At 51.9% G+C, this 27,547-nt stretch overlaps 1 protein-coding gene across 9 annotated transcripts in view; it reads right to left on the bottom strand.

Annotated features, from left to right (window-relative positions):
• The window catches only part of LOC140388285 (dual specificity tyrosine-phosphorylation-regulated kinase 2-like), a 250,434-nt gene that overhangs the window by 12,834 nt on the left and 210,053 nt on the right, over nucleotides 1-27,547 (bottom strand). For 2 of the 9 annotated variants that reach the window (XM_072472168.1, XM_072472167.1), the window contains exons 2-4: nucleotides 25,917-26,055; nucleotides 23,652-23,815; nucleotides 21,084-21,173 (exon numbers count right to left, since the gene is read on the bottom strand). The exons of 1 other annotated variant lie outside the window; for it this stretch is intronic. In XM_072472168.1, the coding sequence (XP_072328269.1) occupies nucleotides 21,084-21,173; nucleotides 23,652-23,815; nucleotides 25,917-26,013 (351 nt within the window). In that variant the 5' untranslated portion in view covers nucleotides 26,014-26,055. Of the gene's footprint in view, nucleotides 1-399; nucleotides 2,987-17,942; nucleotides 18,056-21,083; nucleotides 21,174-23,651; nucleotides 23,816-25,916; nucleotides 26,056-27,547 lie in introns of those variants that run through there. 6 more of the 9 variants (XM_072472171.1, XM_072472170.1, XM_072472172.1 and 3 more) reach the window with 5 other exon arrangements.

The raw sequence follows: 27,547 nt of genomic DNA, 5'->3' as shown, positions 1-27,547 counted from the left end.
TTGCCACAAGTTCATCAAAGGAAACCCTAAGGATGGCAGTGTGAGAAAATTTAAATGAAACTTAGGCTGGCAAGGTAGGACATACATGCTAGCCATTAGTGTTTTTGGAAATCCACATTTCACTTGGTAGAAGTTTGAAAATCCTTAATTATGATGTCTGAAAATACTTATTGAATGAGAATGCAGATTTTATTAATATAAAATTCAAAAATGTTCAGAAGGAAGGTATCTTAGAACACACCAGTCCCCTTTGTTTCCATAAGACCATGCCAATAATCATGATCTGACTAAATATATCAACACTAAATAAGTGTAACCTACCCTGTATGAGTAAACGTAATGAGCAACGTGGTGCTTTCAGTTTCAATGTAATTATTGCCAAAGTGAAAGCATGCTAACCTACTAACACTGTGCTTCTCCTTGGTGGCTGCACGTGCATTTCATTCAATTACTCTAGTGCTTCTTCAAGATGCAACCTGAGGATGAGAATTGTGAGAGGTGATTGGCTATTCATGCTCTACAAAATGCACCCAGGACTGAAAGCACTCTCATGGCACCTTGTTCCTAGCAGCAAGTTGTTGCCGGTTGATTTCTGGAACCTGTTTCTAGGCAGGCTGATGTTTCCTGCAATGTCCCACTGGGATGGTGTTGTGATGGAGACGGCCAGTATCTTGGCACATGTTACTGTCCTGAGAGGCAGTACTATCAGGCTGATAGTCTGCACGTCTTGATCTTTTCACCTACTCATAACATGAGTTCAGTGGTCGTTTCCTCATTCAGCATGAGGCATTCGTCTTTGGGAATACCCAGTCTGGTAGTCCGCCCCTCTGTTGGCATTGTGCAACATTTTCTCCTCCTGAATCAATGGCTGGCTGACAGTTAAGGAGCACACACCCAGCGATATGAGAGCTCGAGTGAGAGATATGGAGGTATCAGCCTGTTAAGGTGGAGAACAGGGTGCTAATGTTCATGCAAATAATTGTTATTAGGAGAGAAGGGGAATCATGATGTGAGATCCTGAGTCAGTTAACCCAGCCTCCCTCCACTGCCCCCAGCCAGAGTGTATTACGGGAGTCAGCTGTCATTTTTAGAAGGTAAGGAGTGTTGTTATTATGCATCCTTATCATCTCTGGTCAAATCATTGACTGGTCTACAGTTCTGTGGGTGAGAGTTGGCACTCGTGATATTGCCACCTCCTTCCGCATGGTACGAGATTTCCGCCAGATTTCCTCCCACAGACAGGCACAGATGAAACCTCCTGATCTCAGTTTAATTAAGGTTGTAGGTTATACTCTGAAATGGTGTCATTTTCTGTGCCAGTTGCTTTGTTGGTTGCAAATCCCAGCTGCTCTTGTGCGCAGATTCTTACAAACTGTGGCAAATCATTAATGAGGCATCTGACTGTTTCTTTCTAGACTACTGTTTAACCATGCTATTACTGCAAGCTGTAGCCAGAGCCGGTTTATGAAAGTTTACACTCTAATTCCCCCCATGGTTCCTGAAATATGGCATCCATTTTTCACACCATGCACTACTCCAATAGATAAGCAAATGTTATGATCCAGGAAACTCAGATAAATTCTTCCCCAAATCATGAATTAATGTAAACATAAGACACAATTGATCTGCGAATGTGTCTTATCATCCTGCCAACCATAGACAGTTGTGTGAAATGTCCTGAACAAGTTATCTAATGTAGACATCACTCTTGACTTTTATTGTCCAGGGTCAGTAAGCCCTTCAACGAATAAAATTAGGATACTCTCTGCTGCCTTCTCCTGTCCTATGGTTGTATGCACCGCGCATTATATTTTAGATGAATTAGCATGTAGAAAATTACAATGTCACACTACTAAGAACTTGACTATCAAGCTGCATCGTGCTTTGAGTCACAGTGTCTTAATGATAAGGCAATGTCGTGGGGAGGGGGAAAGAAAAGAAGCAAATCCTGCATTCTGGGTCATAGTGCCATGCACCCAAAGATCTGTGAGTCGAGAGTCCCTTTAGAACATAGAACATAGAACATTGCAGCGCAGTACAGGCCCTTCGGCCCTCGATGTTGCGCCGACCTGTGAAACCACTCGAAAGCCCATCTACACTATTCCCTTGTTGTCCATATATCTATCCAATGACCATTTGAATGCCCTTAGTGTTGGCGAGTCCACTACTGTTGCAGGCAGGGCATTCCACCCCCTTACTACTCTCTGAGTAAAGAACCTACCTTCAATTTAAAGCTATGTCCCCTCGTGCTGGACATCACCATCCGAGGAAAAAGGCTCTCACTGTCCACCCTATCCAATCCTCTGATCATCTTGTATGAAGCCGGCTTTGTCAGAAGCCAGGGAAATTATAATGGGAGAAAAGAAATGGCAGGAGAATTTGGTTCGTTCTTCGCAAAAGAGGGCATAAATAACCTCCTAGAAATGTTAGGGAACCAAGGGTCCAGTGAGAGGGTGGAAATGAAGGAAGTCAGTATTTTTAAGAAAATGGTGCTGGAGAAATGAATGGAGTTAAAGGCTGACAAATCACCAGGGCCTGATAATCCAGAGGATTAAAGGAAATGGCCCTGGAAATATTGGCTGCATTGGTGGTCATCTTCCAAAATTCTAAAGATTCCGGAGCAGTTCCTACAGATTGCAGAGTGGCAAGTGTAACCCCACTATTTAAAAAGGGAGGGAGAGAAAAAAGGGAGTATTACACACCAGGTCGCCTGACATTAGTCATGGGGAAGATGCGAGAGTCTATTATAGTAATAACAGAACATTAACGGGACTGGGCAAAAGCAGCATGGGATTATGAAAGGCAAATCATACTTAACCAATCTACTGGAGTTTTTTGAGCATGTAACTAGTAGAATAGATTCGGGGGAAGTGGTGGATGTGGTGCCGGAAAAGTAATGGTTGTTGGCAGCGGGTGCACGGGTGTGCGACTACGAGGTGACGAAGAGGCGCTGCAGGCGGTGACGTCGAGGGAGGTTTCTGAGGCTTGGGCCAGCAGAGCAACCCCCCTCCCCCCAATTCCAGCTACAGGTGGGCAAGGGGAAAGGCCAAGCAGGGAAGGTTTGCACCAGCAACACAGAGGAGAGGACCCCCCCCCCCCCCCCCACCACCAAAAAGAAGCCACAAGGAGCTGAGCAGGTTTGCGCCAGCAGCAGAGCGGACCCCCCAGGCCAGAAATAGTTGCGCGATGATGCCCCAAGAACAAACCACGAGGAACTCAGCTTGTGCCAGCAGCAGAGTGGACCCTCCCAGGCCAGCAATGGGCATGCGACGATGCCCTGAGAGGAGTTTGAGGCACGCCGGCCATGACAAAGACACAGCGTTGGTGAGGTAGACTGTCTTGAAGACCCCAGGTGAGTGAGGTGAGAATGGGAGAGTGTGAGGTTGGGGGGGAGACTGTGAGGGAATGGGGGTTATGGGAGAGTGTGAGGGTCTGGGGGGAAGGGAGATTGTTTGAGCACGTTGGGTTGCACACTTATAGAGAGGGAGAGTGTGTGAGGACCAGATTGCATGGAGGGAAAGCTTGTGATGGGATTGAGGAGTGCACGGAAAGGGAGAGTTTGTGAGGGGAGAATGGGTAGGATGAGAGTAGAATGAATGCTGTTTGAAATCCATGATCAGAATCACAGGGTCAGAGTTAAAACATGAATCCCATTTTTCAGAGCAATCAAGGTGGCAAAATCTACAGATTGTGGGCATGCCAGAGGGAATAGAATGCAAGAATCCCACAGACTATGTCGCCCAAATGCTGGGCAATCCAGTGGGAAGGGATCGCTCCCCCAACCTACCAGAAATAGACAGAACCCACCGGTCACTTCATCTAAAACCCAAGGCTAGAGAACAACCAAGGTCCATAATCGCTAAAATGCACCGGTACCAAGACCGGGAAAGAATCCTGCGCTGGGCAAGGCAAATGAAGTACTGTAACTGGGAAGCTCACCAGATCAGGATCTACTAGGACATTGGGGCTGACCTGGCCAAGTGCCGGGCAGTGTTCAACAGTGCGAAAGCAGCCCTGTACGGAGCGATGTAACAGTTGGGATGCTGTACCCGACAAAACTCTGGGTCACATTCCAGGGCAGGGAGCACTTCTTCACGGCCCTGCGATTGCGGATAAATCTGTCCTGGAGAATGGTTCCTGCCCTCTGACTCGGGATCCCTTTGGCGGCCGTTTCCTGGGGCATCCTGGCCTAGATGGGCCAGGTTGCGGCGCGGGCGACTGGGATGACGAGCTGCCAACCTGTCCTGCCCGTTGCCCACCCAATGCACCTGGGATGGAAGGGGGGGGGGGGAGTCTGAGGTGCTGCAGTGTTCCTGGACCTCCCCTACAGGGGGACCAGGGATGGGCGCCAGCAGCTCCTCCTCCCTCAGGGTGCCCACTGGCCCCCAGGCCTCTACATGGGTCGGGGGTGCGAACGGACCGGCCATCCGATCCCCCTCCGAAACCTGGCGTTGCCAGTCCTGGAGGCTCATGCTGGTATCGACAAGGGTCTGCAGGTTTGCAGCCATGGAGCTCAGGGAGTTGGCCATCCCCGTCTGTGACTGCGACGCCGGCTAGCACATGGGCAATGGCGCCGATGCCCTCAGCGATAGCCTGCTGAGACTGGGCCATGGCCTGCAGGGATTGGGCCATTGCCTGCTGAGACTGGGCCATGGCCTGCTGAGACAGGGCCACGGCGTTGAGCGCCTCTGCCATCTGCCGCTGGCTCATGGCCTTCTGTGGGAGGGCAGCCATGTCCTGGGCCACAGACGCGCCTGCACGGAAAGCCCCAGGCCTCGCATACTGCTCCCCATGTCTGACACCGTCGCACCCACTGCCTCCACCGCGGACGCCACCCGTGCGGTGTCGGCCTGGGTGGCACGCATGACCGGCACCACTCCCAGCTTCTGGACGCGGATGCACTCCTCCACCTGCGACTGCAGCCGCTGCAAGCCGGCCGTCACCCTCTTCGCTCGTCCCAGGTTTGGTGGTTGCATCGGGGCTATGGGTGGGTGTGGTAACTCCAGGAACCCGGGATCCATTTGGGCGGCAGGTGTTCGCTTGCGCCAGGATGCCCTCCGTCCTCCCGGCCTGTCTGCTGCTCCTACCTCCACCTGCTGTACCGGGACGGCTGTGTTGTGCGCACCAGTGAGTGTACCAGACGCCTCATCACTAAAGTGCCCAACTGAGGTGAGTGTCTCTGCGATGGTGGAGGGTGTTGGAGACAGCAGTGGCATTGTGTCGTGCGCACCGTCCGACTCTGAGTCCATGGCACTTTGGGTGGCGGTTCGAATCCACCCATCCGATCTGTGTCACTGTCCTGTATTTCGGTTTCCTGGGTACGGGTGTCCTGGGTAGGGGTGTCCTGGGTAGGGGCTCCTGGGTAGGGGTGTCCTGGGTAGGGGTGTCCTGGGTAGGGGTGTCCTGGGTAGGGGTGTCCTGGGTTGGGGTGTCCTGGGTAGGGGTGTCCTGGGTAGGGCTGTCCTAGTTGTGCTGTTCTGGGTAGTGGTTTCGTGGCTCGGCTGCGACGGGGGCCCGTGGCTGCCCCCCTCATCGCTGGGTGGCACACGCCTGCGTTGCTGCACCCGCATGAGACGGGGGCATCGTCTCCCTATTGCTCCAGGTCTCTCCATCTCCCGTGGTCGCAGTGGGGCATCCTGCGGGCGTCGCATGCCAGAGGGTCCGGGTCTCTCTGTATCCCATGGTCGCCCTGGGGCATCCTGCAGGCGTCGCGTGCTAGAGGGTCCGGGTATCTCCGTATCCCGTGGTCGCCCTGGGGCATCCTGTGGGCGGTCGGCATCTGCGGGGATGGATGCCTCGACGTTTGCTCCTGCAATACACAATGAAGCATGCATGGTTAGACACGCAGGCGGTGATCAGGTGATATGGGGGAGGGGGGATATGGGGGAGGGGGGATATGGGGACGGGCTGTCGGTGGCTCACTTGCTGGTGGGCCCCCGACCTCTGCATCGGCAACCTCCCGGTCCTCAGGTCCGCCAGCCAGTTCCAGGGCCTTTTCCTCATGTACGGTGAGTGGCCTCTCATCAGCTAGGCTCCGCCAGTCCTCTCATGCTCCCTATTGTTGTGTGCGCGCTTCTCCTGTGGGGGGCAGGTGGGTGGCAGGGATAAAGGGCAATATTATATGAATGCACGCCATCGTTTGCGCGTATAGTGTAGAGGTTAGGGTTGGTTTCACCTGGGGGGTGCCGCACATCGGGCAAGGAGGGGGGGGGGGGGACTCACCCTGGCTGTCCTGACGAGGTCATTCACCTTCTTGTGGCACTGGGTGTCTGTCCGTGATGTCAGAGCCACAGCGCTGACGGCCTCTGCCACCTCCCTCCACAGACTCTGCGGCTGTGTCCGGGGTACAGGGACTCCCTCCTCTCCTCCACTGCATCCAGGAGCGCCTCAATGTCGCGGTCCTGGAACCTCGGGGCTGCGCGGCAGGCGGCCATCTTGTTGGGTCTTCCGGGGTGGGGGGACGCGTCTTTTCAGCTCCACGTCGGGTGACGCCATCGTGAATGGCGTCACGCTGCTGCTAGCCTATTTGGGGCCGGAGAATTTGCGTTGTTTGGGGGGGCCCGACGCCGGAGTGATCCCGGACATCGCGCCAGTTTTCAGAGAATCCCACCCAAGCAGTCTCAAAAGATCTCTCTTTCTCAACGTGGAGTGTTCAAGTTATCTCTTTATACCAAATATTCCTGACTGTATTTGAAAGTAGATTGAGAGCTGATTTGGTTTTTCTGTTGTTTGAGTGGGAATACAGATAACATTTAAGGGTTATTGTGCCACTGTATTGATTAGCATTGTTTAAGGGTAATTGTATGCTATTTTATTGTGTAATGTTAAATATATTTTAATACTATATTAGTAATAAAGTTCGTTTTAATATACCATGGGCGCGATTTTCCCAAAGGGAGACAAAGTCCCGACGCCGGAGTGAAAATCGGAGTGTTTCACTCCAGCGTCGGAACCCGCTCCCAGCCCCCTATTCTCCTGCCCCCAGGGGGCTAAAAGCAGGGTCGCATCTTTTACCCGTGCTGGGCCTTGGCGCCGCGTAAAAAGCGGCACAGCGTAAATGACGTGGCCGGCGTCGCGTAAATGACGTCACTGCACATGCGCGGTTGCAGTCCTCCCCGAGGCCGCCCGCAAGAAGATGGCGGATGGATCTTGCGGGGCGGCGGTGGAAAGGAGGTCCTCCTTTAGAGAGCCCGGCCCGCCGATCGGTGGGCCCCGATCGCGGGCCAGACCCCATTGGAAGCCCCCTGGTGAAAGAACCCCCCCACAGGCCGCCCCCGCAGCGTTTCCGCACAGTTCCTGCCAGCAGCGACCAGGTGTGGACGGCGCCGGCGGGAACCTGTCGTGTTGTAGCGGCCGCTCGGCCTCATCCGGGCCGAAAAAGCGCCGCAAACGGCTAGCGGCGATTCTCCGAGCGGCCCGGCCCGATTCTCGCAGCGCTGGTTTCAGGGGGTGGGAGAATCGTGTGCGGGTGTCGGAGCAGTATGGCGCGACTCGCACGGCGCCCCGGCGATTCTCCCACCCGGCGTGGGGGGGGGGCGAATACCGCCCCATGTCGCTATTTTTCATAAAATCATTCCTGGAATGTGGTATCCTTTCCTCACAGTCTTAGAACATCAAAATAAAATATCTTGATTTCTGTCCAGTAACCCTAGCCACTGTTGGGGTCCGGTCTAGGATCGTAATATATGTGACCAGTGATGGTGAAGTTGTAGAAGGATTTTCTTTGTTTTGTCCAGCTACAATCCTACACTTGAGTGTCTGGAGACAACTGTGAACTGTTTATGAAATCATTTCAAATTTAGGTTTGGACATCAGAAATTGCCGCAGGCAGAACTTTGATAATGCTGCAATTATGGCAGGAAAATATTCAGGTCTACAAGCAAGATTGAACAATGCAAGCCTCTGTGCATTATTCATCCAATATTCCAGTCATTCCTTAAATTTTATCTGCAATGCCGCAGCTGAAACCTGTGAGGGAGCTGTATGTTTTTTTAAAATTTTGTTCAAAGCATGTATACCTTTTTAATTTTGGTTTCCACACATCGATGGAATATGCTGCAATCGAGCTTTCAGCAGGAAAATGAAAGACATTTGACAATCAAAAGAATTTGTGACATCAGATGGTCTGCTCGTGCAGATGCTGTTATGGCTTTGAAAATTAAATTTGCTGATATAAGCAGCTTGGTGGGGCAGTGGTTAGCACTGCTGTTCCACAGCGCCGAGGTCCAAGTTTCAAATCCCAGCCCTGGGTCACTGTCCGTGTGGAGTTTGCACATTTTCCCCGTGTTTGCGTTGGTTTTGCCCCACAACCAAAAAGATGTGCAGGGTAGGTGGACTGACCATGCTAAATTGCCCCTTAATATTTCTACGCTTTTGTGAAACTGTTTAGTTCAAAGAATTAAGAAGTTGCTGCAAAATATTGATATAAATTTATTGAATGCTGCACAATTTTTAGCCTCTGTTAAAAGTTTTTGTCATGTCAGTTCGAAATGACTATAGAATCATAGAATTTACAGTGCAGAAGGAGGCCATTCGGTCCATGAGTCTGCACCGGCCCTTGGGAAGAGCACCCTATTTAAGCCCATAACAACGACCTAACCTTTTGGACATTAAGGAGCAATTAATCATGGCCAATGAACCTAACCTGCACACTTTTGGACTGTGGGAGGAAACTGGAAGACCCGGAGGAAACCCACCCAGACACAGGGAAAAAGCGCAAACTCCACACGGACTATCACCCGAGGCGGGAATTGAACCCGGGTTCCTGGAGCTTTGTGGCAGCAGTGCTAACCACTGTGCCGCCGGGTTGCTTGGTGGAAGCAAAGGCACTAACATTAACATAAAATATAGATCCCTCTGATATATCTGGTGAAAAGCGTACAAGTCTCAGGAAGTTATTTTTCACTGAAACTAGAGACAATGAAATAAATTTAACAGGGAAAAATAAGGGGCGAGATTCTCCGACCCCCCGCCGGGTCGGAGAATCGGCAGGGGGCCGGCGTGAATCCCGCCCGGCCGCTCCAACGCCGGCTGCCGAATTCTCCGGCGCCGGAATTTTGGCGGGGGCGGGGATCGCGCCGCGCCGGTCGGGAGCCGTTGGCAGTGGCCCCCCCGGCGATTCTCCGGTCCTCGATGGGCCGAGCGGCCGCCCGTTTTTGGCCAGCCCCGCCGGCCACCCGTTTTCGGTCAGTCCTGCCGGCGTGGATTAGACCCGGTCCGTACCGGCGTGACCTGGCTCTGACGTCGTCCTGCAGAGTCCTCGTGGGGGCGCGGGGGGATCCGGTCCCGGGGGGGGGCCCCCCACGGTGACCTGGCCCATGATCAGGGCCCACCGATCTGCAGGCGGGCCTGTGCCGTGGGGGCACTCTTTTCCTCCGCGCCGACCTGTGTAAAGCTCCGCCATGGCCGGCGCGGAGAGGAAACCCCCTGCACATGCGCAGGAATCACGGCAGCGGTTCTGGGAACACGCTGGTGCTCCTGCGCATGCACCAACTCTCGCCGACCGGCGGAGGCTCTTCAGCGTCAAAGAGTGGCGCCAACCACTCCAGCGCTGCCCTAGCCCCCGAAGGTGCGGAGGATTCCGCACCTTCCGGGCGGCCCAATGCAGGAGTGGTTCACGCCATTCTTTGGTGCCGGTACGGCCCGCCCCTCCGGATACCGGAGAATCCCGGATAAGATCGAAACTGGTGATCAATTTGTGCATTTTTGTGGTTCTGCCTTTACGGTCTGTGGGGAGGAGTGTGAAGTTGCGATGGAGGGGAGGGTGGCCAGTGGCCAAAAATGAAGGTGAGCATGGGGCCCCACCAACTGTAAATCTGTTCCTGGCATGGATCAAGAATTGGTTGACTGAAAGCAGACAGTGGGAATAAATGGGTCTTTTTCCTGAGCAGAGGATGTAAAGAGGCTTCAAGGTGATTTAGACAAGTTTAGTGAGTGGGCAATATTATTTGTAATACAATGGGCCTGATTCTCCACTAATATTTCAAAGTGTGGTAGTGAGCGGGATTTGCCGCCAGCTGCCCGGCGCTCGGCCCAGCGAGGCCGGCAACGCTATTCACCGTTAATTGGTCCACTTAACGATGCCCCACGGGCTTCGCGCCGCAAATGAATGCTCGCCAGCTGATTCACTGGCACCACGCTCACAAGCCCTCTGCTAACAAGGTCGAGCAGCACTTAAGCAGCACTTGCTCAGCCAACCACAGCCAGCTCGCAACAATGGTGCCCAGGAGATTGGCCCCAAGATTCGGGGCTGCAGACCTGGCTCGGAGACGCAGTGGAGTCCAGGTGCAATGTCCTGTTTCCCTGATTGTCCAGGAGTGAGAGCCACAGGGCAGCCAGTGCTGCCTGGGACGAGGTGGCAGTGGCTGTGAGCTCTGGGAGTGTGACCAGGAGGACCGGCCTCCAGTGCCGGAAAAAGGTCAACGTCCTACACCGCCAGCACGAGTGAGTAGACACCAACGTAACACCCCGCTACCCCCTCCAAGGTCTTTCCGCCTCCATGCGAGCTTCCACACCCCCAACTCTCCACGCAACCCCCAACCCTCCCTCCACTCCCTCTCCCTACACCTCCTCACCTCCTTCGAGGAATGGGTCCTGGAGGTGACTGGGGTAGCCGAGGACAGAGCGGTCGGCCATGCGGAGGTTGGCAGACTCCGCAGAGGTGAGGAACCACCGGGCTCCACCCGGAGGACCTGTCAAACGTGAGTTGTTATTGCCTTACAGACTGACCCATTCCTCCCACTGACCACATGTCCATTCTCCCACAGGTCCTCCAGCTGACGGCGCCGGCTCATCCCGGGTGGCCTCCTCTCCAGCCTACCAGGAGACCACCTCAGAGGGGAGCTCCAAGGAAGACACGATCGAGGTGGCACAGATGATATCCCCACCCTCCACCAGCACAGATACGCGCACCTCGGTGGGAAATGTTAGTGGTCAGGCTGCTGGGGCACAATTTGGTGAGCACCACACAGCTGCTGATGTACATCAGGTGGAGGCAGGAACCCGCAGGCGAGACAGAAGTCGGAGGTCTGCTGGATCTCAGGACTCAGCTGGGTCCCAGCCTGATGCTGAACCTATGGCTGAGATATTCCTGGAGCTGAAGAAGACGATAGGGAGAGTTCAAGACATTCACACAGAGATGTCAGAACGCCAGCAGATCCATGGCCGATTGGAGGAGTCCCAGAGGCTACAAGTGCAGGAAATGGCACCGGCAATGCGTGGCACCAAGGCCATCACTACTAGGGTGGCGACTGCAGTGGAGAGCATGGTGCACGGCATAGGCACCATTTGTGAAGGTGTCCAAGGCGTCGCGCAGTTGGTGACGGTGATGGCTGAGGGTCTCGGCAGAATGCCCGCCTCCCTGGGGGATGTTAACAGGACCAGGCTGACCTCGATGAGGTTCTACGGGATATGTCCCGCTCCCAGATGGGAATGGCCGAGATGCTATGGAGCTTGTCCCAGTCGCAGGTGGGCATTGTCGAGTCACTGCAGAGCATGTCCCAGTCACTGAGGAGCATTGCCGAGGGCATCGACACTATGGTGCAGATCATGTGGAACTGCCAGGGCTGGCAGGGCCAGATGATGCAGGGGCAGCCAGGGCATGAGCCAGCTACACCTCCATCCCAAGGTGAACTCCAGGGCCCTATGGGCACCAACCGGGAGGAGGGAGAGCTGGGTGGCAACCCGGACCTGTTCCATGGAGTGCCGATGCTGGCGACCAGCTCACCGGAATTCCACCCCTATGATGAGGCTGCGTCTCACAGTCAGCACACGGAACAACCTGGCACAGATGTGTATGTGCCGCCGACAAGTGAGCTGGGGTCCTCCGGCCCTTGAGTCCCTAGAGAATGGCCGCCAGGGGCATCGAAGACCATGGGACGAGGTAAGCAGCTGGTTGCCTCCCTCTCTGATGTGCATCCTGGGGACACACCTAGACAAAGCGGTAGAGCTAGGCGGGCCAAGAACATCGAGGATCACTGAGGGCACCGGGGGAGGGGTAGAGGGTGGTGAGGGGAGGGGGAGGTTAGGTAGGGAGTGGGGGTGAGGGGCCCAGCACCATCAGGAGAGTGGGGAATTGTAAAATCGAATAAACACCCATGTGCACAACCAGTATGATGCCTCTGTCACTTTCTTCTGCAATGAGGGCAACCTCCAAACCCTTGGCCCATCTCTCCAGGCATCCCCCCTCCCTGGGCATACCTTGTGCAGGTGATGGGTGTAAGCGAGCACTCAGCAGCCAGGCAGGGGTCAGACTATGGCATAGATTGAGGAGCACTGGTGCACAGCTCTCTGCGGATTATCATCAACCCTGCATTCGACAGTGATCCGCTGATGGTGCCGGCACAGTCCCAGCACAATGGAGTGATGTAACACATAGCCTGCGAGGGGTGGGAAGTGGGATTGGGGGATGGGTAAGGTATCGATGACAGACCTGGCCACGTCCTAAGTGAATCGGGCGTGTATGAGGGCCTCCCTGGTCCTCCGGGCTTGCCGGGCCCTCGCCGCTGCCACCTGTCCTGCAGCCTCCAGCTGGTCCTCCAGTTCCTCCCTGCTCATCCTCCAGCCTCTGCTGGTTCAGCGCCTCCTCATCATCCTCCTTCTCCTTGAAGGTGGCCACATGTTCCTCATCACCAACCTCCATTGCCGTTCCGCTGTTGTGCGAGGTTGCGGGACAGCAGACCAGCCCTCCGAGGGGTGTACATGAGTGCACCACAGGAGCGATCGAGGCAGCGGACCTGCATCTTGAGGAGTATGATGCCTTGGTGGCCACATGGGCATCGTTGTACCGTGCCTCCGCTTCGGTGCCCGGCCTCCCTACCAGCGTCATTAGCCAGGTCCTCAGCAGATACCTCTTATTCCCCCAAGAGCCAGCCGCCCATCCTGGGGGGTCTTTGAAGAATCCGGGGATGACCAACTGCCCTAGGATGTAACTGTCGGGGATACACCCGGGAAGTGTGCACACACGTGCGTGATCTTCATGTGGTGGTCGCACATGAGCTGTATGTTGAAGGATTGGAACCCCTTTCTGTTAACATAGGGCACTCCCAGGTTGCCCGGTAAGCCAAGGTCAACATGCGTGCCATCTATTACCCCCTGGACCAGGGGCGACCAGCGATGGCAGAGACACCTGCTGCCCGGGCATCTTGCTGGGTTTGGTCCATGTCAAAGTTGATATAGTTTTCTGTTCGGGCAAACAGGGCATCTGTGTCCTGCCAGATGCACCTGTGGGCTGTGGCCTGCGAGATTCCACACAAGTCCCCGCTTGAGCCCTGGAATGATCCCAAGGTGTAAACGTTCAGGGCTGCAGTGACCTTAACGGCCACCAGGAGCTGGTGTCATCCTCCTCTACGTGGTGCCAAGTCCACGAGAACATGGCACAGGTACTGTACCTTCTCCATGTTGAGGAGGAGCCTCCTGCAACATGCGCTGTCTGCCATTTGTTCAAACAATCAGCAACGCCTGTATCGCGGGCCTCCCCCGCTGAGTCCCTGCCTAGCTCGGTGGGTGTTGGGTCCTCAGGGTGAGGGGCGATGTCCGGCACATGGGCCCCTGCTTGAACATCTGCAGACGCTGCTGCTGCCGCCGCCTCCGGCGTCTGGCTGCCCGCCCTAGCAGCAGCACCACTAGGGCACGTTCTGCTGGGTCCAAAATCCCTGCCATAGCGTCCAATATCTGTAAGGCAATGGGAGAGAGTGTTAGACTGACAAGCAGCGGTGGCTCTCACCCTGGGTCCCTCCATTCCCCCATTGATTTCACCCCTCCCACCCCAACCTGGAATGCTCTGCCCATGCACTCCCTGCCACAGTGGGCTCCCCTCACCGTACCCCAGACCCTATACACCGGAGAAGTGCTCATAACATCATCACCTGGACCGGACGCTGGTCCCGTCCCCGTGGCACTCACCCACCATCTGGCCGTGGTCATGTACCCGGAGCTGTGCCCATCTCCTGGGTGTTCGGTGGTGGCTGCTGCGTGTGTGGTGTTTAAGCACAGTGTCCAGGCATCAAGGTCTGATAGGAATGCTAGGTAATGACTGCCACATGCTACATGGCCCACCCATCCACGGGAATCCACTTGGGTTGTGTGAATTGCTCACAATGCCCATGATTGCCAATTCCCTATGAGCAGCCAAAGGTCTTGGCAGTTGGTGGGGGTTATGGGTGGTCAGTGGGGCAGATGCACATGATCCAGGATTGGCATGGTGATGCCTCGGCTGTTCCCTGGTTACACACCCAGCGCCTCCCCCCCATCCTCCCATGGTGACCCATCTCTCCAGAGTGTCCCCATCCCTAGCTGAGGGGCCCCCACCTTCCACCGAGCGCTGGGATGGCAAGCCCGGCGCCCCCGGGCTATTTGCTTGTGAGCAAAGATGACTACGCACCTCCCCGGCTCCCCGCAGAAACCCTTCCACTAGGTTCACATTTTTAAAAAAGAAGTACTAATCGGCGTCAGCATGCCCACTTGCTGGGAGGCTGATGAATGACGGGAGGCTGTTGGATATGGGGTGGCTCTCGTTAATTATATGCAAATAGGGCTTAAGTAGTGATAATTGGTTTCTCACCACACTTTAGTGAGATCCCGATTTTGTCTACGGGAATGGGCCAGTTGCATCGCAAACTATTTGGCGCCTGGCGCGATTCTCATTTTTGGCCTCTCGCGCTATACACCAGCCTCATTTCGCTCGAGCATGAGCGCAACAATGTCGGAGGATCGCGCCCAATGAAGGTACAATACGGCGGAGTGGCAGAGTATAAGTGTATCTCTGTATGAAGTCAGGGAAGGCCCCGGGGCCGATGGGTACCTGGCAAAAATTTTATACGGAATTTGCGACGGACCTGACACAACACCTGTTGGGGGTGTTTAATGATGTACTGGAGGGGGAGTTGTCAGAGATGATGATGCAGGCATTAATCACACTAATCCCGAAAAAGGGGAAGTACCCGGTGGAATGTGGGTCATATCGGCCCAAATCACGATTGAACACAGATGTGAAACTATTGGCTAAGTTGTTGGCGGATGGGAGGAGGATTGTGTCCCAGGGGTGGTTGCAGAAGATCAAACAGGCTTCATGAAGGGCAGGCAGCTCGCGAATAATATAAGACGGCTGTTGAATGTAGTGATGAATCTGTCAGGGTCTCTGGTACCGGAGGTGGTAGTGTCCATGGAAGTGGAGAAGGCATTTGATCGGGTGGAGTGGAGGTACTTGTTTAAGGTTTTGGGAAGGTTTGGGCCGAGATTTGTGGCATGGGTGCGGTTGCTGTATGTGGCACCAAGGGCGAGTGTGAGGACGAATAATATGAGTTTGCAAAGCTTTGACTTACACAGGGGTATGAGGCAGGGGTGCCCACTGTCATCGTTGCTGTTTGCACTGGCCATAGAACCATTGGCGATGGCTCTTAGGGGGTCGGCGGAGTGGCACGGGATTATGAGAGGACAGAGGGAGTATCGTGTGTCGTTCTATGCCAACTATGATTCTATGACCTGTTGCTGGATGTTTCGGATCCGCTGAAGAGTATGGGAAGGATTATGGACCTGCTGGGGAGGTTTGAAGGGTTCTCGGGGTACAAACTAAATGAAGGGAAAAGTGAGGTTTTCCCGTTGAATGAGCTGGGACAGCAGGCTAATTTAGGGAGGACGCCATTTACAGTAGCGAGGGATAGGTTGAGGTATATGGGGATTCAGGTAGCGAGGGAATGTACAGCGCTCCATATGTGGAATTTAACGAAGCTGGTGGAGGAAGCCGGGGAAATCCTGGTGGTGTAATCTATGGTGAAGATATGGAATCAGTTGAGGAAGCATTTGTGGGTCGAAGGGATGTTGCTGTGTGAGAATCATGGGTTAGAGCTGGGGGGGCTGGATAGCGTATACAGGAGGTGCGGTTGGTCAAGGTAAGGGATCTGTATTTGGAGGAAGGGTTCGCCAGTCTGGAGGAGCGCAGGGAGAGGGTAGAGCTGCTGAGGGAGAGTGAGTTCAGGGTCTGCAGGTTAGGAACTTTGCGCGAAAGGTCTGGAGGGGGCTCCCTAGGTTGCCGGAATACACCCTGCTGGAGTGACTGCTGCTTCCGGATGTGGAAGGGGATGGAAGAATTGGGGATATATATAAGTGGCTAGGGGAGCAGGGAGGTGAGCGGGTGTTGAAGATCAAGGAGAAATGGGAAGCGGAGTTGGGAGGGGAGATCAATTGGGGAGTATGGAATGAGGCACTGCGTAGGGTAAATGGGACCTCCTCCTGTGCAAGGATGAGTCTGGTACAGTTTAAGGTGGTGCACAGGGTGCATATGACTTGGCCAAGAATGAGTGGGTTGTTCCAGGGGGTAGCAGGTGAGTGTGAGAGATGTGGGCGGGGGCCAGAGAATTACATGCTCAGGTTTTGGGGTTGTGAAAAATTGGGAAGATTCTGGGCTGGAGTGTTCGCGGTCTTAGCCAGGATAGTGGAAGAGAAGGTGGACCCGGATCCTTTGGTGGCGATATTTGGGGTTTCAGAGAAGCCGGAGCTCATGGAGAGGAGGAAGGCCGATGTCGTGGCCTTCGCCTCTCAGATTGTAGGGCGGCAAATTTTGCTGGCGAGGCGGTCGACATCGCCACCGGGGGTAGCGGCTTGGTTGGATGATCTGTTGGAGAAGATAAAGTATGATCTTTTAAAAAATAAATCTAGAGTACCCAATTATATTTTTCCAAATAAGGGACAATTTAGTGTGGCCAAATGCCTAACCTGCACATCTTTGGTTTGTGGGGGTGAGATCCACGCAGACACGGGGAGAATGTGCAAACTCCACCCAGACAGTGACCCGGGGCCGGGATCGAACCCGGGTCCTCCGCCATAGGCAGCAGTGATAACCACTGTGCCGCCTATAAAGTATGAGTTAAGGGGCTCTGCAGAGGGATTAGTGAAAAGGTGGGGGTTGTTTGAGACCGTGTTTGAGGAGCTGTTCGTCACAGGGGGGAGGGTGAAAAGGGGGAAAAATTTGTACTGACTGTATAGTTGATTGCTGGGAAGTATGTTTCCCAGGGTGTTTATTTGTTGTAACCTGTTTTAATACATGTTTGTAATAAAATAAATTTTTTTAAAAATAAGTGAATCTCTGAAGAAAACTATTGATTTATTTTGTGTGCTTTTTGACAGAGATTTGGATGAAAATGCTAAAATCCACTGCCATAAGAAATTAAGTCAATCCTACTGGGAGGACCTAGACACAAATCTTTTTGAAGATGAATTGAAACAATTCATTCATTTCATCGATAATGGTGAGCTCTGTGCTCCATGATCACCAGCTTATTTGTACAGACTTGTATGTGATGGTTTGCAGGCAACCTTTCCAAATGTGGAAATCATTCTGAAAATAATTTTAACAATACCTGTCACAAATGCTTACTTTTATGTATTGAAAAGAGTTAAAATTTTTGTGAAGTATGACGACTCAGGAACATTTGACAAGCTCAATAATACTGACAATGAAAGTGCGCCTTTACAAGATTTGACTTACAATGATGTAATTGATAATTTTGTAAAGAAAAAATGTGGGGGAAAAAAACATCCAAATTGCCATGCCAACAAGGGATGAAGTAAGAATATCTTAAAAATCTGTCCCTCTTCCATGTTCTCTTGTTTAAATTCTGTTTTTCAAAACGGACCATTGCTGGTCTGATATAATGGCTGCAGCTGGTCGCATGCTGGTAGTTCTAGCCACCATCGATCTCAAGACAGGCCATCCGAATGTTTCTGGGACAAAGAGCAGAACCCTAGCAGACAGAGCCACCTGATATTGGATTTGGACTCACTGGACACTGCACTCACATGAATTTGCAGCAATAACTTCTTTGATTTTGTGAGTGGAAGTAAGGAAGTTTTTATTTTTTAAACTGAATGAGACTCCGTGAAATCTCCTGAAGCTTATTGGAGTATTTGCTCCTGCACCGGACTGGCTCATTCTGTCCTGCACTGACCTGTGCTGCAGTGATGTCATCAGCTGATTTTTCCATCTCGTTGCTCATCGGCAAGTTCCATGTTTGCTCGCCTCAAAACTCACATCGCAATACTGACCATCTTTAGTGTCGTCCTGACAAGAGGTAAGCTTGGATTTCAGCAATTATTCATACAGGCGTGTTTTTACAAGTGAAAAATCAGTGATCAATTTGTGTATTTTTGTGGCTTCCGCCTTTGCTTTCTGTGGGGTAAGGGTGGGTGGGGACGAGTGTGACGTTGGCGGGGGTGAGTGGGGTGGGGGGTGGGGGAGGTGGCCGATGGCCAAAAATGAAGGAGAGCATGGGGCCCCACGAACTGTAAATCCGTCGCTGGCATGGATCGAGAATTGGTTGACAGGCAGAAAACAGAGAGTGGGAATAAATGGGTCTTTTTCTGAGCGGAGGTTGCAAGGAGCGAGGTGATTTAGATAAGTTTAATGAGGGGAAAACACATGTGGCTAAATATGAACTTATACACTTTATCGGTGTGAAAAACAGAAAAGAAGAGTATTATTTAAATTGTGATATATGTGGAAGTGTGGATGTACAAAGGGCTCAGATTGTCCTTGCACAACAGTCAATGAAAATGGAGAGGCAGGTGAACAAACAATTAGGAAGGCCTTCATTGCAAAAGAATTTGATTTCAGAAGTAAGGGTGTCTTACTGCAGTTATGCAGGGCCTTGGTGAGACCACATCTGGAGTATTATGTGCATAAAGAATATTCATGCCCGACAGGGAGTACAGCAGAAGTTCTCTAGGCTGATACTGGGATTGGCAGGAGTGCCTTACTAGAAGAGATTGGTTTGGTTAGGCCTGTATTCACTAGAGATTGGAAGGATGAGAAGAGATCTGATTGAAACTTATAAAATTCTAACAGACTTAATGCAGGGAGTATGTTTTCTCCTGGTTGGGGAGCCTAGTATATGGGTTAGACCATTTAGGACTGAGAAGAGAAAATATTTCTTCACTCAAAAGGTAGTGAACCTGTGGAATTCTCTACCACAGAAAGGTGTGGAAGCCATGTCACTGAATATATTGAGTAACAGATAGTTTTGAATAGATTTTAATGGCATCAAAGGGTATGGGGAGAAAGTGGGAATATGGAATTGAGATAGAGGATCAGCCATGATTATGTTGAATAGTAGAGCTGGCTCCAAGGGGTGAATGGACTACTCCTGCTCCTAGTTTCTATATTTCCATGTTCAGACACAGATGTCCCATGGCAGAAACTTGCAACTCTGACTGGATATCATCCTCGAATACATGATGACATTGTGCTTGATCTGACTAATGTTTAACCTGTTGGTAGATGTTATGGTGGGTCTTCGAGTTATACCTGATAGATCCATGCCATGCAACATAACTTCTAATCTCTCTCCTGATGATTAATATATGATTGCTCTTTCACTTTTCCAAGTAATTTATTCATCTAACTCCATTGAGCTTTGGTTTTCATAATCTGTTAAACTGTCTGTAACCATGTTTCAATATATATTATAAATCTGTTTACTTTTGTATTATTCAAAGTCACAAACACATGTTGCTGAGTAAAAGTACAGTTTAGCATTCTGTCAATTCTGATAATGCATTGGCTCGGAACAGGCTAAACTTCCTCTATACTTCACACAACACTCCATCATTTCAAAACCAGAGATGACCACTTGAAATATAGCATGCAGTTTCACTATAACATTCAACAGCTGTGCTTTTAGGATTCCTGAGAGAAACAATCAAAAGTTGCTTAATATACAGTTTTGTGCCATGAATATGTGTCCATTGGAAACTAGATTAAGACTGCCCTAGCTTGTTTCACTTTGAATTTTTACAGCCAGCAGAAAGATCCCCTGGTTTGGATCTCATTCATTTTCGGGCACAAAAAAGATAATGCTAAATGTGGGGCATCACAAAGATTGTTTATATTTTTACGCTAATTAAAGAGACTGCCACATCACAACTTATACTCTCAGAATTATGAGGTGGTTATTTATTTCAAAAACTCTCTCTCCACTATTATAATTTCAATTTGACCCCCAGTTATACAGGTAAGCAAAGTCTCTCCTAAACCTCCACCAAAGTTAAGGCAGCGGGGAAGAGACACTGAGGAAATTCATCTCCAATTTTTCTTTTAATTGGTCTCAACAAACAGATGGTGGTAAGGTTTCTCTTGTCTCCTCCTTACTACTCACTAAATTTCTTTTGATGCAAAATTGCCTCATGATCTGCCCCACCTTCTCCTCTGAAGAACACTCACTCATGTTTACAGATTCAATTATCCTATTCTCCTCACTATCATTCATACTCTTGGTTTGTTTGTGTGGTTCATCTATGTGGTGTTTGTTGTCAGCTGAGAAAAGGTCAAGGTCCCTTGAATCATTTAATTCTTTCATCTTGCCTGTCACTGTAACTGATACTGACTAAAGGTGAAACATCTCATGCTAAATGTATTTTGCATGAGAAAACAGATCAATAGTATGAATTGTTAACATGGAAAAGGGAGAAATTAATTGACACTTACCTTGATTTCTGCGGGGGGGGAGGTGGTGTGGTGTTGGAACCCAGAAAGCGGGGGGGTGGGGGGTAGCGATGGGACCCAGAAGGGAAAAGGAATACTGGTCTGAACTGGTCATGTATACCTTAAAATGGAACACCATTACAATGGAGAAAATAGAATATGGTGCAAACTGTTTTTTCATTCTGGGGAGGTTGGGCATTGTTGACCGTTACCTGTGTGTTCCATGCAATGTTCTTCAATATCATTGATTACTGCCTACCGCCGGGGAAATCAAAGTATGTCTGTGATGCGGCAAATTAGTTCCTCACTTCTTTTTGTCTCTCTAACTTTCTATTGTACCAACAAAATTGTAGCAACAACGTAAAACATGTTTTGCAATTAATAGAGATTTTCTGCTCTCACTCAAATTGATTTTCCATTGTTATGTATAATTCAACAACTCTTGCATTGGCATGGGAGATATGAAAGTGTATGGAGGGGGAATGGAATATCTGGAGAAGGCATGGTACTGGGTGGGAATCTGAGAGGTTCAACGGCTCATGGCTAGGAGGCCTAATATTCATCTACAGAACTGGACTGAGTCCTAGTAAGTGGAGGTGAGCCTTCGAACCTGCCGGCCTCGGCATCCTGTCACCTTTTTTCCCATCACGGGCCTCCTTTGGGAGGTAATGGTCCCAACTCCAGCCGCCATCGAATTCCCCTGTGGGAGGGATATAAAACATGTGTGCGAGTTTAGTCAGAACTCAGGAATGTGACATTTAGAAATGGCCTGGCGCGCGATTCTCGGGTCTATCAGCCAATATGGCCCCACACCTTAATTTGGTTTCTGTGGCGCACCGCCTCTCCGACACCGACTGCTGAATTCCGAATTCTCCGGCGCCGGTTTTTCAGCGGGGGGTGGGAATCGCATTGCGCCGGTTGGGGGTCGTTGGCAGTGGCCCCCCCCCGCCGATTCTCTGCCCCGCGATGGGCCGAGCGGCCGCCCGTTTCCGGTCGGTCCCGCCGGCGTAAATGAAACCAGGTCCGTACCGGAGGGACCTGTCTCTGTGGGCGGCCTGCAGAGTCCTCGGGGGGGTATGGGGGGGCGAGGGGGGATCTGGCCCCGGGGGGTGCCCCCACGGTGGCCTGGCCCGCGATCGGGGCTCACCGATCTGCGGGCGGGTCTGTGCCGTGGGGGCACTCTTTCCCTCCGCACCGGCTGCTGTCAACCTCCGTTATTGGTGGCGTGGAGAAGAACCCCCCTGCGCAAGCGCTGGGATGACGCCAGCACACGCTGGCACACCCGCGCATGCACCAACTCATGCCAGCCGGCGGAGGCCCTTCGGCGCCGGTTGGCGTGGCGCCACACCGTTCCGCGCCAGCTGGCGTGGCGCCAACCCCGCTGGCACCGGCCTAGCCCCTGAAGGTGCGGAGGATTCCGCACCTTCCGGGCGGCCCTACGCCAGAGTGGTTCACGTCACTTCTCGGCGCCGGTACGGCCGGCCATGCCAGTTAGAGGAGAATCCCCCCCCGATCTCTGTCCACGTTGATTGATGATCAGAAAATTGTGCAAAGTACTTTTCCTTGATTTCCCTGAGATGTACTTTAAGTGGCCACGGTGTCAACCTGGACTCACACAAACAGAAAATGTGCCTTAATGCAAAATGTAATTGGATTAGTTTTTTTGATTTTTCATGGATTGTGGGTGTCATTGGCAAGGCCATCATTTGCTGTCCATTCCTAATTGCCCTTGAACCCAGTGGCTTGTTCGGCCATTTCAGAGGGCAGTTAAGAGTCAACCGTATTGCTGTGTGTCTGATGTCACATGTCGGCCAGACTGCGTAAAGATGGCAGATTTCCTTCCCCAAAGAACATTCGTGAGCCTGATGGTTTTTTACCCACAATGTTTTCATGGTCACTATTACTGAGACTAGCCTTTCAATTCCAGATTATTAATACAAATTAAATTCTACCAGCTGTCGTAGGGGATTTGAACCTGTGTTCCCAGATCATTAGCCTGGGCCTCTAGAGTACTAGTCTGGAGATGTTGCCAGTATGCCACATCTCCCCTTAATAGATACATAGATACATAGACGATAGGAGCAGGAGGAGGCCTTTCAGCCCTTCGAGCCTGCTCCTCCATTTATCATGACCATGGCTGGTCATCCAACTCAATAGCCTAATCCTGCTTTCTCCCCATAGCCTTTGATCCCATTCTCCCCAAGTGCTATATCTAGCTGCCTCTTGAATATATTCAATGTTTTTGCATCAACTTATTTCCTGTGATAATTAATTCCACAGGCTCACCACTCTTTGGCTGAAGAAATGTCTCCTCATCTCCGTCCGAAATAGTTTACTCTGAATTCTCAGACTGTGATCCCTGGGGCGAGATTCTCCGAACCCCGCCGGGTCGGAGAATCGCCGGGGGCTGGCGTGAATCCCGCCCCCGCCGGTTGCCGAATTCTCCACCACCGGATATTCGGCGGGGGCGGGAATCGCGCCGCGCCGGTTGGCGGGCCCCCCCCCGCGTGATTCTCCGGCCCAAATGGGCCGAAGTCCCGCCGCTAAAATGCCTGTCCCGCCGGCGTAAATTAAACCACCTACCTTACCGGCGGGACGAGGCGGCGCGGGCGGGCTCCGGGGTCCTGGGGGGGTCGCGGGACGATTTGGCCCCGGGGGGTGCCTCCACGGTGGCCTGGCCCGCGATCGGGGCCCACCGATCCGCGTGCGGGCCTGTGCCGTGGGGGCACTCTTTCCCTTCCGCCTTCGCCACGGTCTCCACCATGGCGGAGGCAGAAGAGACTCCCTCCACTGTGCATGCGCGGGAATGCCGTCAGCGGCCGCTGACGCTTCCGCGCATGTGCCGCCCGGAGATGTCATTTCCGCGCCAGCTGGCGGGGCACCAAAGGCTTTTCCACCAGCTGGCGGGGCGGAAATCAGTCCGGAGCCGACCTAGCCCCTTAAGGTTGAGGCTCGGCCCCCAAAGTTGCAGAGCATTCCGCACCTTTGGGGCGGCGCGATGCCCGACTGATTTGCGCCGTTTGGGGCGCCAGTCGGCGGACATCACGCCGTTTCCGGAGAATTTCGCCCAATGTTTCCAAACACTCTCTTATTATGAGCTACAGCTGGTTGGCAAAGTTACTTAAATGTCTGACACACACAGAATATTGTCACTGAAAGAACACACATGGATATTTACCAAAAAGTAGCTACAGCAAATAAGCTCAGGAGGTAGATAGAGGGGTACATGAACCCCAGGCAGAACTTTAGCCAAATGCAGTGGACACTCAACAACACTGTTTTCTCTTGAGGCCTGCACATACTTCTTCCTGGGAGCAGGAAAGAATTCAGAACTTTGAAAATCTATTTGAAATAAAATTGCGCAGTCAGGGATTTTACACTCTAAATTGATTTTTCCATTGTTATGTATAATTCAACATTTCTTCTTGTATTGATTGTACAAAACATCCTGTACTATATCTTAATATAGTTTATGGTAAATGTACTTAAACTGGAGTCGGTACATCCGAGGGGTTTGTGAGGAGAATCATGATGTCTGTATGCTCACCTTGGGCGGGATTCTCCGCAATCGGCACAATGTCCGCCGACCGGCGCCAAAAACGGCGCGAATCAGTCCGGCATCGCGCCGCCCCAAAGGTGCGGAATTCTCTGCATCTTGAGGAGCCGAGCCCTCACCTTGAAGGGCTAGCCCCGCGCCAGACTGATTTCCGCCCCTCCAGCTGGCGGGAAAGGCCTTTGGTGCCCCGCCAGCTGGCGCGGAAATGACTTTGCCGTGCGGCGCATGCGCGGGAGCGTCAGCGGCCGCTCACGGCATCCCTGCGCATGCGCAGTGGAGGGGGTTTCTTCCGCCTCTGCCATAGTGGAGACCATGGCGAAGGCGGAAGGAAATGAGTGCCCCCACGGCACAGGCTCGCCCGCGGATCGGTGGGCCCCGATCGCGGGCCAGGCCACCGTGGGGGCACCCCCTGAGGCCAAATCGCCCCGCGCCCCCCCCAGGACCCCGGAGCCCGCCCGCGCCGTCTTGTCCCGCCGGTAAGAGAGGTGGTTTGATTCTCGCCGGCGGGACAGGCATTCCAGCAGCGGGACTTCGGCCCATCGTGGGCCGGAGAATCGCCGGGGGGGGGGGGGGCCCGCCAACCGGCGTGGCGCGATTCCGACCCCCACCGAATATCCGGTGCCGGAGAATTCGGCAACCGGCGGGGGCGGGATTCACGCCAGCCCCCGGCGATTCTCCGACCCGGCGGGGGTTCGGAGAATCCCGCTCTAGATTTCTGCATGTCATTATCTCATTATTCTATATTTGCTAAGTTTGATATTATTTCTGATGCTCTATACAAATTCAAATGCTGTCCGCAATTGTGGTGCTGTTGAGCAGCTCACAATGTCTTTCAGAAGTTGGGGTCGCTCAACATTCCCACCACTTGAAAATTTGGAAACCATTCTGCTTTTGAAGACCTTTCACCCAGAGAGTGGTGGCAATCTGGAACTCGCTGCCTGAAAGGGTGGGGCGTGGGAACCCTCATAACATTTAAGGAGCATTTAGATGAGCACTTGAAACGTCATAGCATACAACACTGTGTACCAATCGCTGGAAATTGGGATTAGAGTCGCGGTGCTCGATGGATAGTGCAGACATGATGGGCTGAAGGGCCTCTTTTTGTGCTGTAAAATGCTATGGCAACAGCTTAATACCTGCTTGCAGTTTCACTGGTCATCTACTTCTACATGCTGCAGGCCCACACAGTCCTGACTGTGTGCAAGGTATAAAGTCCAAAATTTAAGGTGCTTTTTTGTAAGAAGATAAAGCCTATCAACTCAATATATGGGCACAGGGCAATATGCATGATCTTCTAACCCTAGCTCCTCACCTGCTCAGGATTCACGAGATGGAGGGAAGGGTAAAAGGAAACAGAACTCCAAACCATGTGTGTCACTGACTTATACTAGCACAAGTACAGCTGGAACAGCCACACAGACAGAAAGCATTGCAAATTAGACAGAGGAAAACACATTGATTAATTGTTAGAAAGGGCAACTATAATTCTGTTTAAAGTTGATCTATTTAAAAATCTATCATTCTTTTTGAAGTAACCACTGAGAGAAATCCTTGTTGACAAGTGCACCATGATTGATCGGAAAGAAATTCTGATTGCATATTTTGTTAAATTCTAATCAGTTGGAAAGGGAAATTTTCTGAGGACTCTTAACACTGGCATAGTGACAGGGAACAATGACTTGATGCAGGTGGCGTATTAGAAAATCGCAGGTTCACAGATATTGTTCACTAGGCAGTGCATCTATGATTTTGCAAATGTTACCCACTTCGCACAAAGCCCTACTGGTGGCATGGGGGTCTTAGAAAATTTACCCTACTGATCCGAGCTATGCATGCGGGGAGTTGACTTAACTTGCATGTGACTGATGTGAGTAGGTACTGAAGCACCTTCAAGTTGACGAATGCACCTATAGATGTCCGTTTCAACATACTGACGGCTGCAGTAATTCCTCCGAGCCAGTTGCCACTCATCTAATGATGTCATCACTCATCGGCACACACCATTTAAACAAGGTTATTCAAAAATCTACAGAAAGGGGGAAAGAGAAAATACAGTAGAACGTGAATTAGAACTGTATGCTGGTAAATTCTAGAGTTTTCTAAAAGAAGATAGAACACAGCTCTTTTCCTAAAATAATGAGGAATTTGGAATGTGGCTGTTCAGTTTTTTCCAAGTCAAGAAAATGAAAATTAAATAATTCTGTGACTTAAGAAAGCATTTCAAGTGCAAGAAAAAACACACAGTAACTGGCTGAAAATATTGTTTGGATTGCAAAGACTTGTGTGTAACGTAAAGCGATCCATATAATGCAAGCAGAATGACAACAGATATAAAAGCAGAAAGTACTGGAAACTCACCTGTTCTGACAGCATCAGTGGCAAAAAAGAAACAGAGTTAAAGAGGCATGATTGAACAGCCACGCTGTGCCCGAAAAGCCGTGTGTCATGGGATCTGCCCGGCTTGCAATGCCTCGCGAGATCTAACGTAATATTACAAGATGCTGTAATCACTTTTTGGCACATCTACATATTAAAGCGAGACAACTAGTCTCACTCTAATAAGCAATTTCCGGCGGCACCCGAAGCTTTGCGATCTATCCCCTTTGTCTTGGACACCTCAGGTGAACGCTTTTCAGTTCTGGTCTCCACAAACCAAGATCAGATGGAACGGCACTCGTGGGGGTCACCCAGAGGATCGGAGGTCCCCAGGTGCTTGCCCTCTGGCAGGGTGGCAACCTGGCACTGCTGGTGCCACCTGGGCACTCTGCACTGCAAGCCTGGCACCCTGGCAGTGCCACTTGGTTGCCAGCCTGGCACTGCGAAGGTTCCCAAGTGATACTGCCAACTGGCAGGAGCACTGCCAGGGTACCAGGTTGGCACTGCTAAGGTGCTTAGCTGGCATTGTTTTCACAGTGGGGGTGGGGGTGCAGAGAGGGCCCAAGGACCCCCTCACAGTGAGTTGGGGCTTGGGAGGTCAGGGGTCGGGTCGGGGACTCCAGAGATTGGGACGCCATTTAAAAATGGCATGCTGATCTCTCGCCACACTGAGGAGGTCCGGCGAGCGGAGCTCCTAAGTGCAGAAAATGGAGCTATGTGAGGCTTCACCGCACGTTCTCTGCTGAGGACCACTATCTAACCCGAGTGCCGTTCGATAGAGTTGTGTTTCTCAGAGCTACAAACGCTGGGAAACATGTGGCTAGACACGCTCACTATCGTGCCCATTGTTTCAAGTAAATGACTTTTCATCAGAAAATAGACCTGAAACACTGGGTTGAGTTTGACATGGTGCCAGGGTCCCTGCATCCCCAGCCGCACCTTGGCTGCCCCCCCCCCCCCTCCCCCAACATATTTAATGCTTGAAAGGCTGCTGATTGGTTTAAGGCAGAACTTCCATTACCATTTTTGGTGGAAATCTTGCCAATTGGGGCATGGCCAATGCTGGGACTACAACAGACTCCAACACCAAGGAATGGTGGAGCAAGTGTGGTGGAAGGTTGGAGGTATTTCCTGGATCAGGC

This window comes from Scyliorhinus torazame, chromosome 13 (assembly GCF_047496885.1).
Source record: "Scyliorhinus torazame isolate Kashiwa2021f chromosome 13, sScyTor2.1, whole genome shotgun sequence".
Taxonomy (NCBI): Eukaryota; Metazoa; Chordata; class Chondrichthyes; order Carcharhiniformes; family Scyliorhinidae; genus Scyliorhinus; species Scyliorhinus torazame.
Note: the sequence above shows the minus strand (reverse complement) of the source record. Positions and strands in the feature narration are given on the sequence as shown.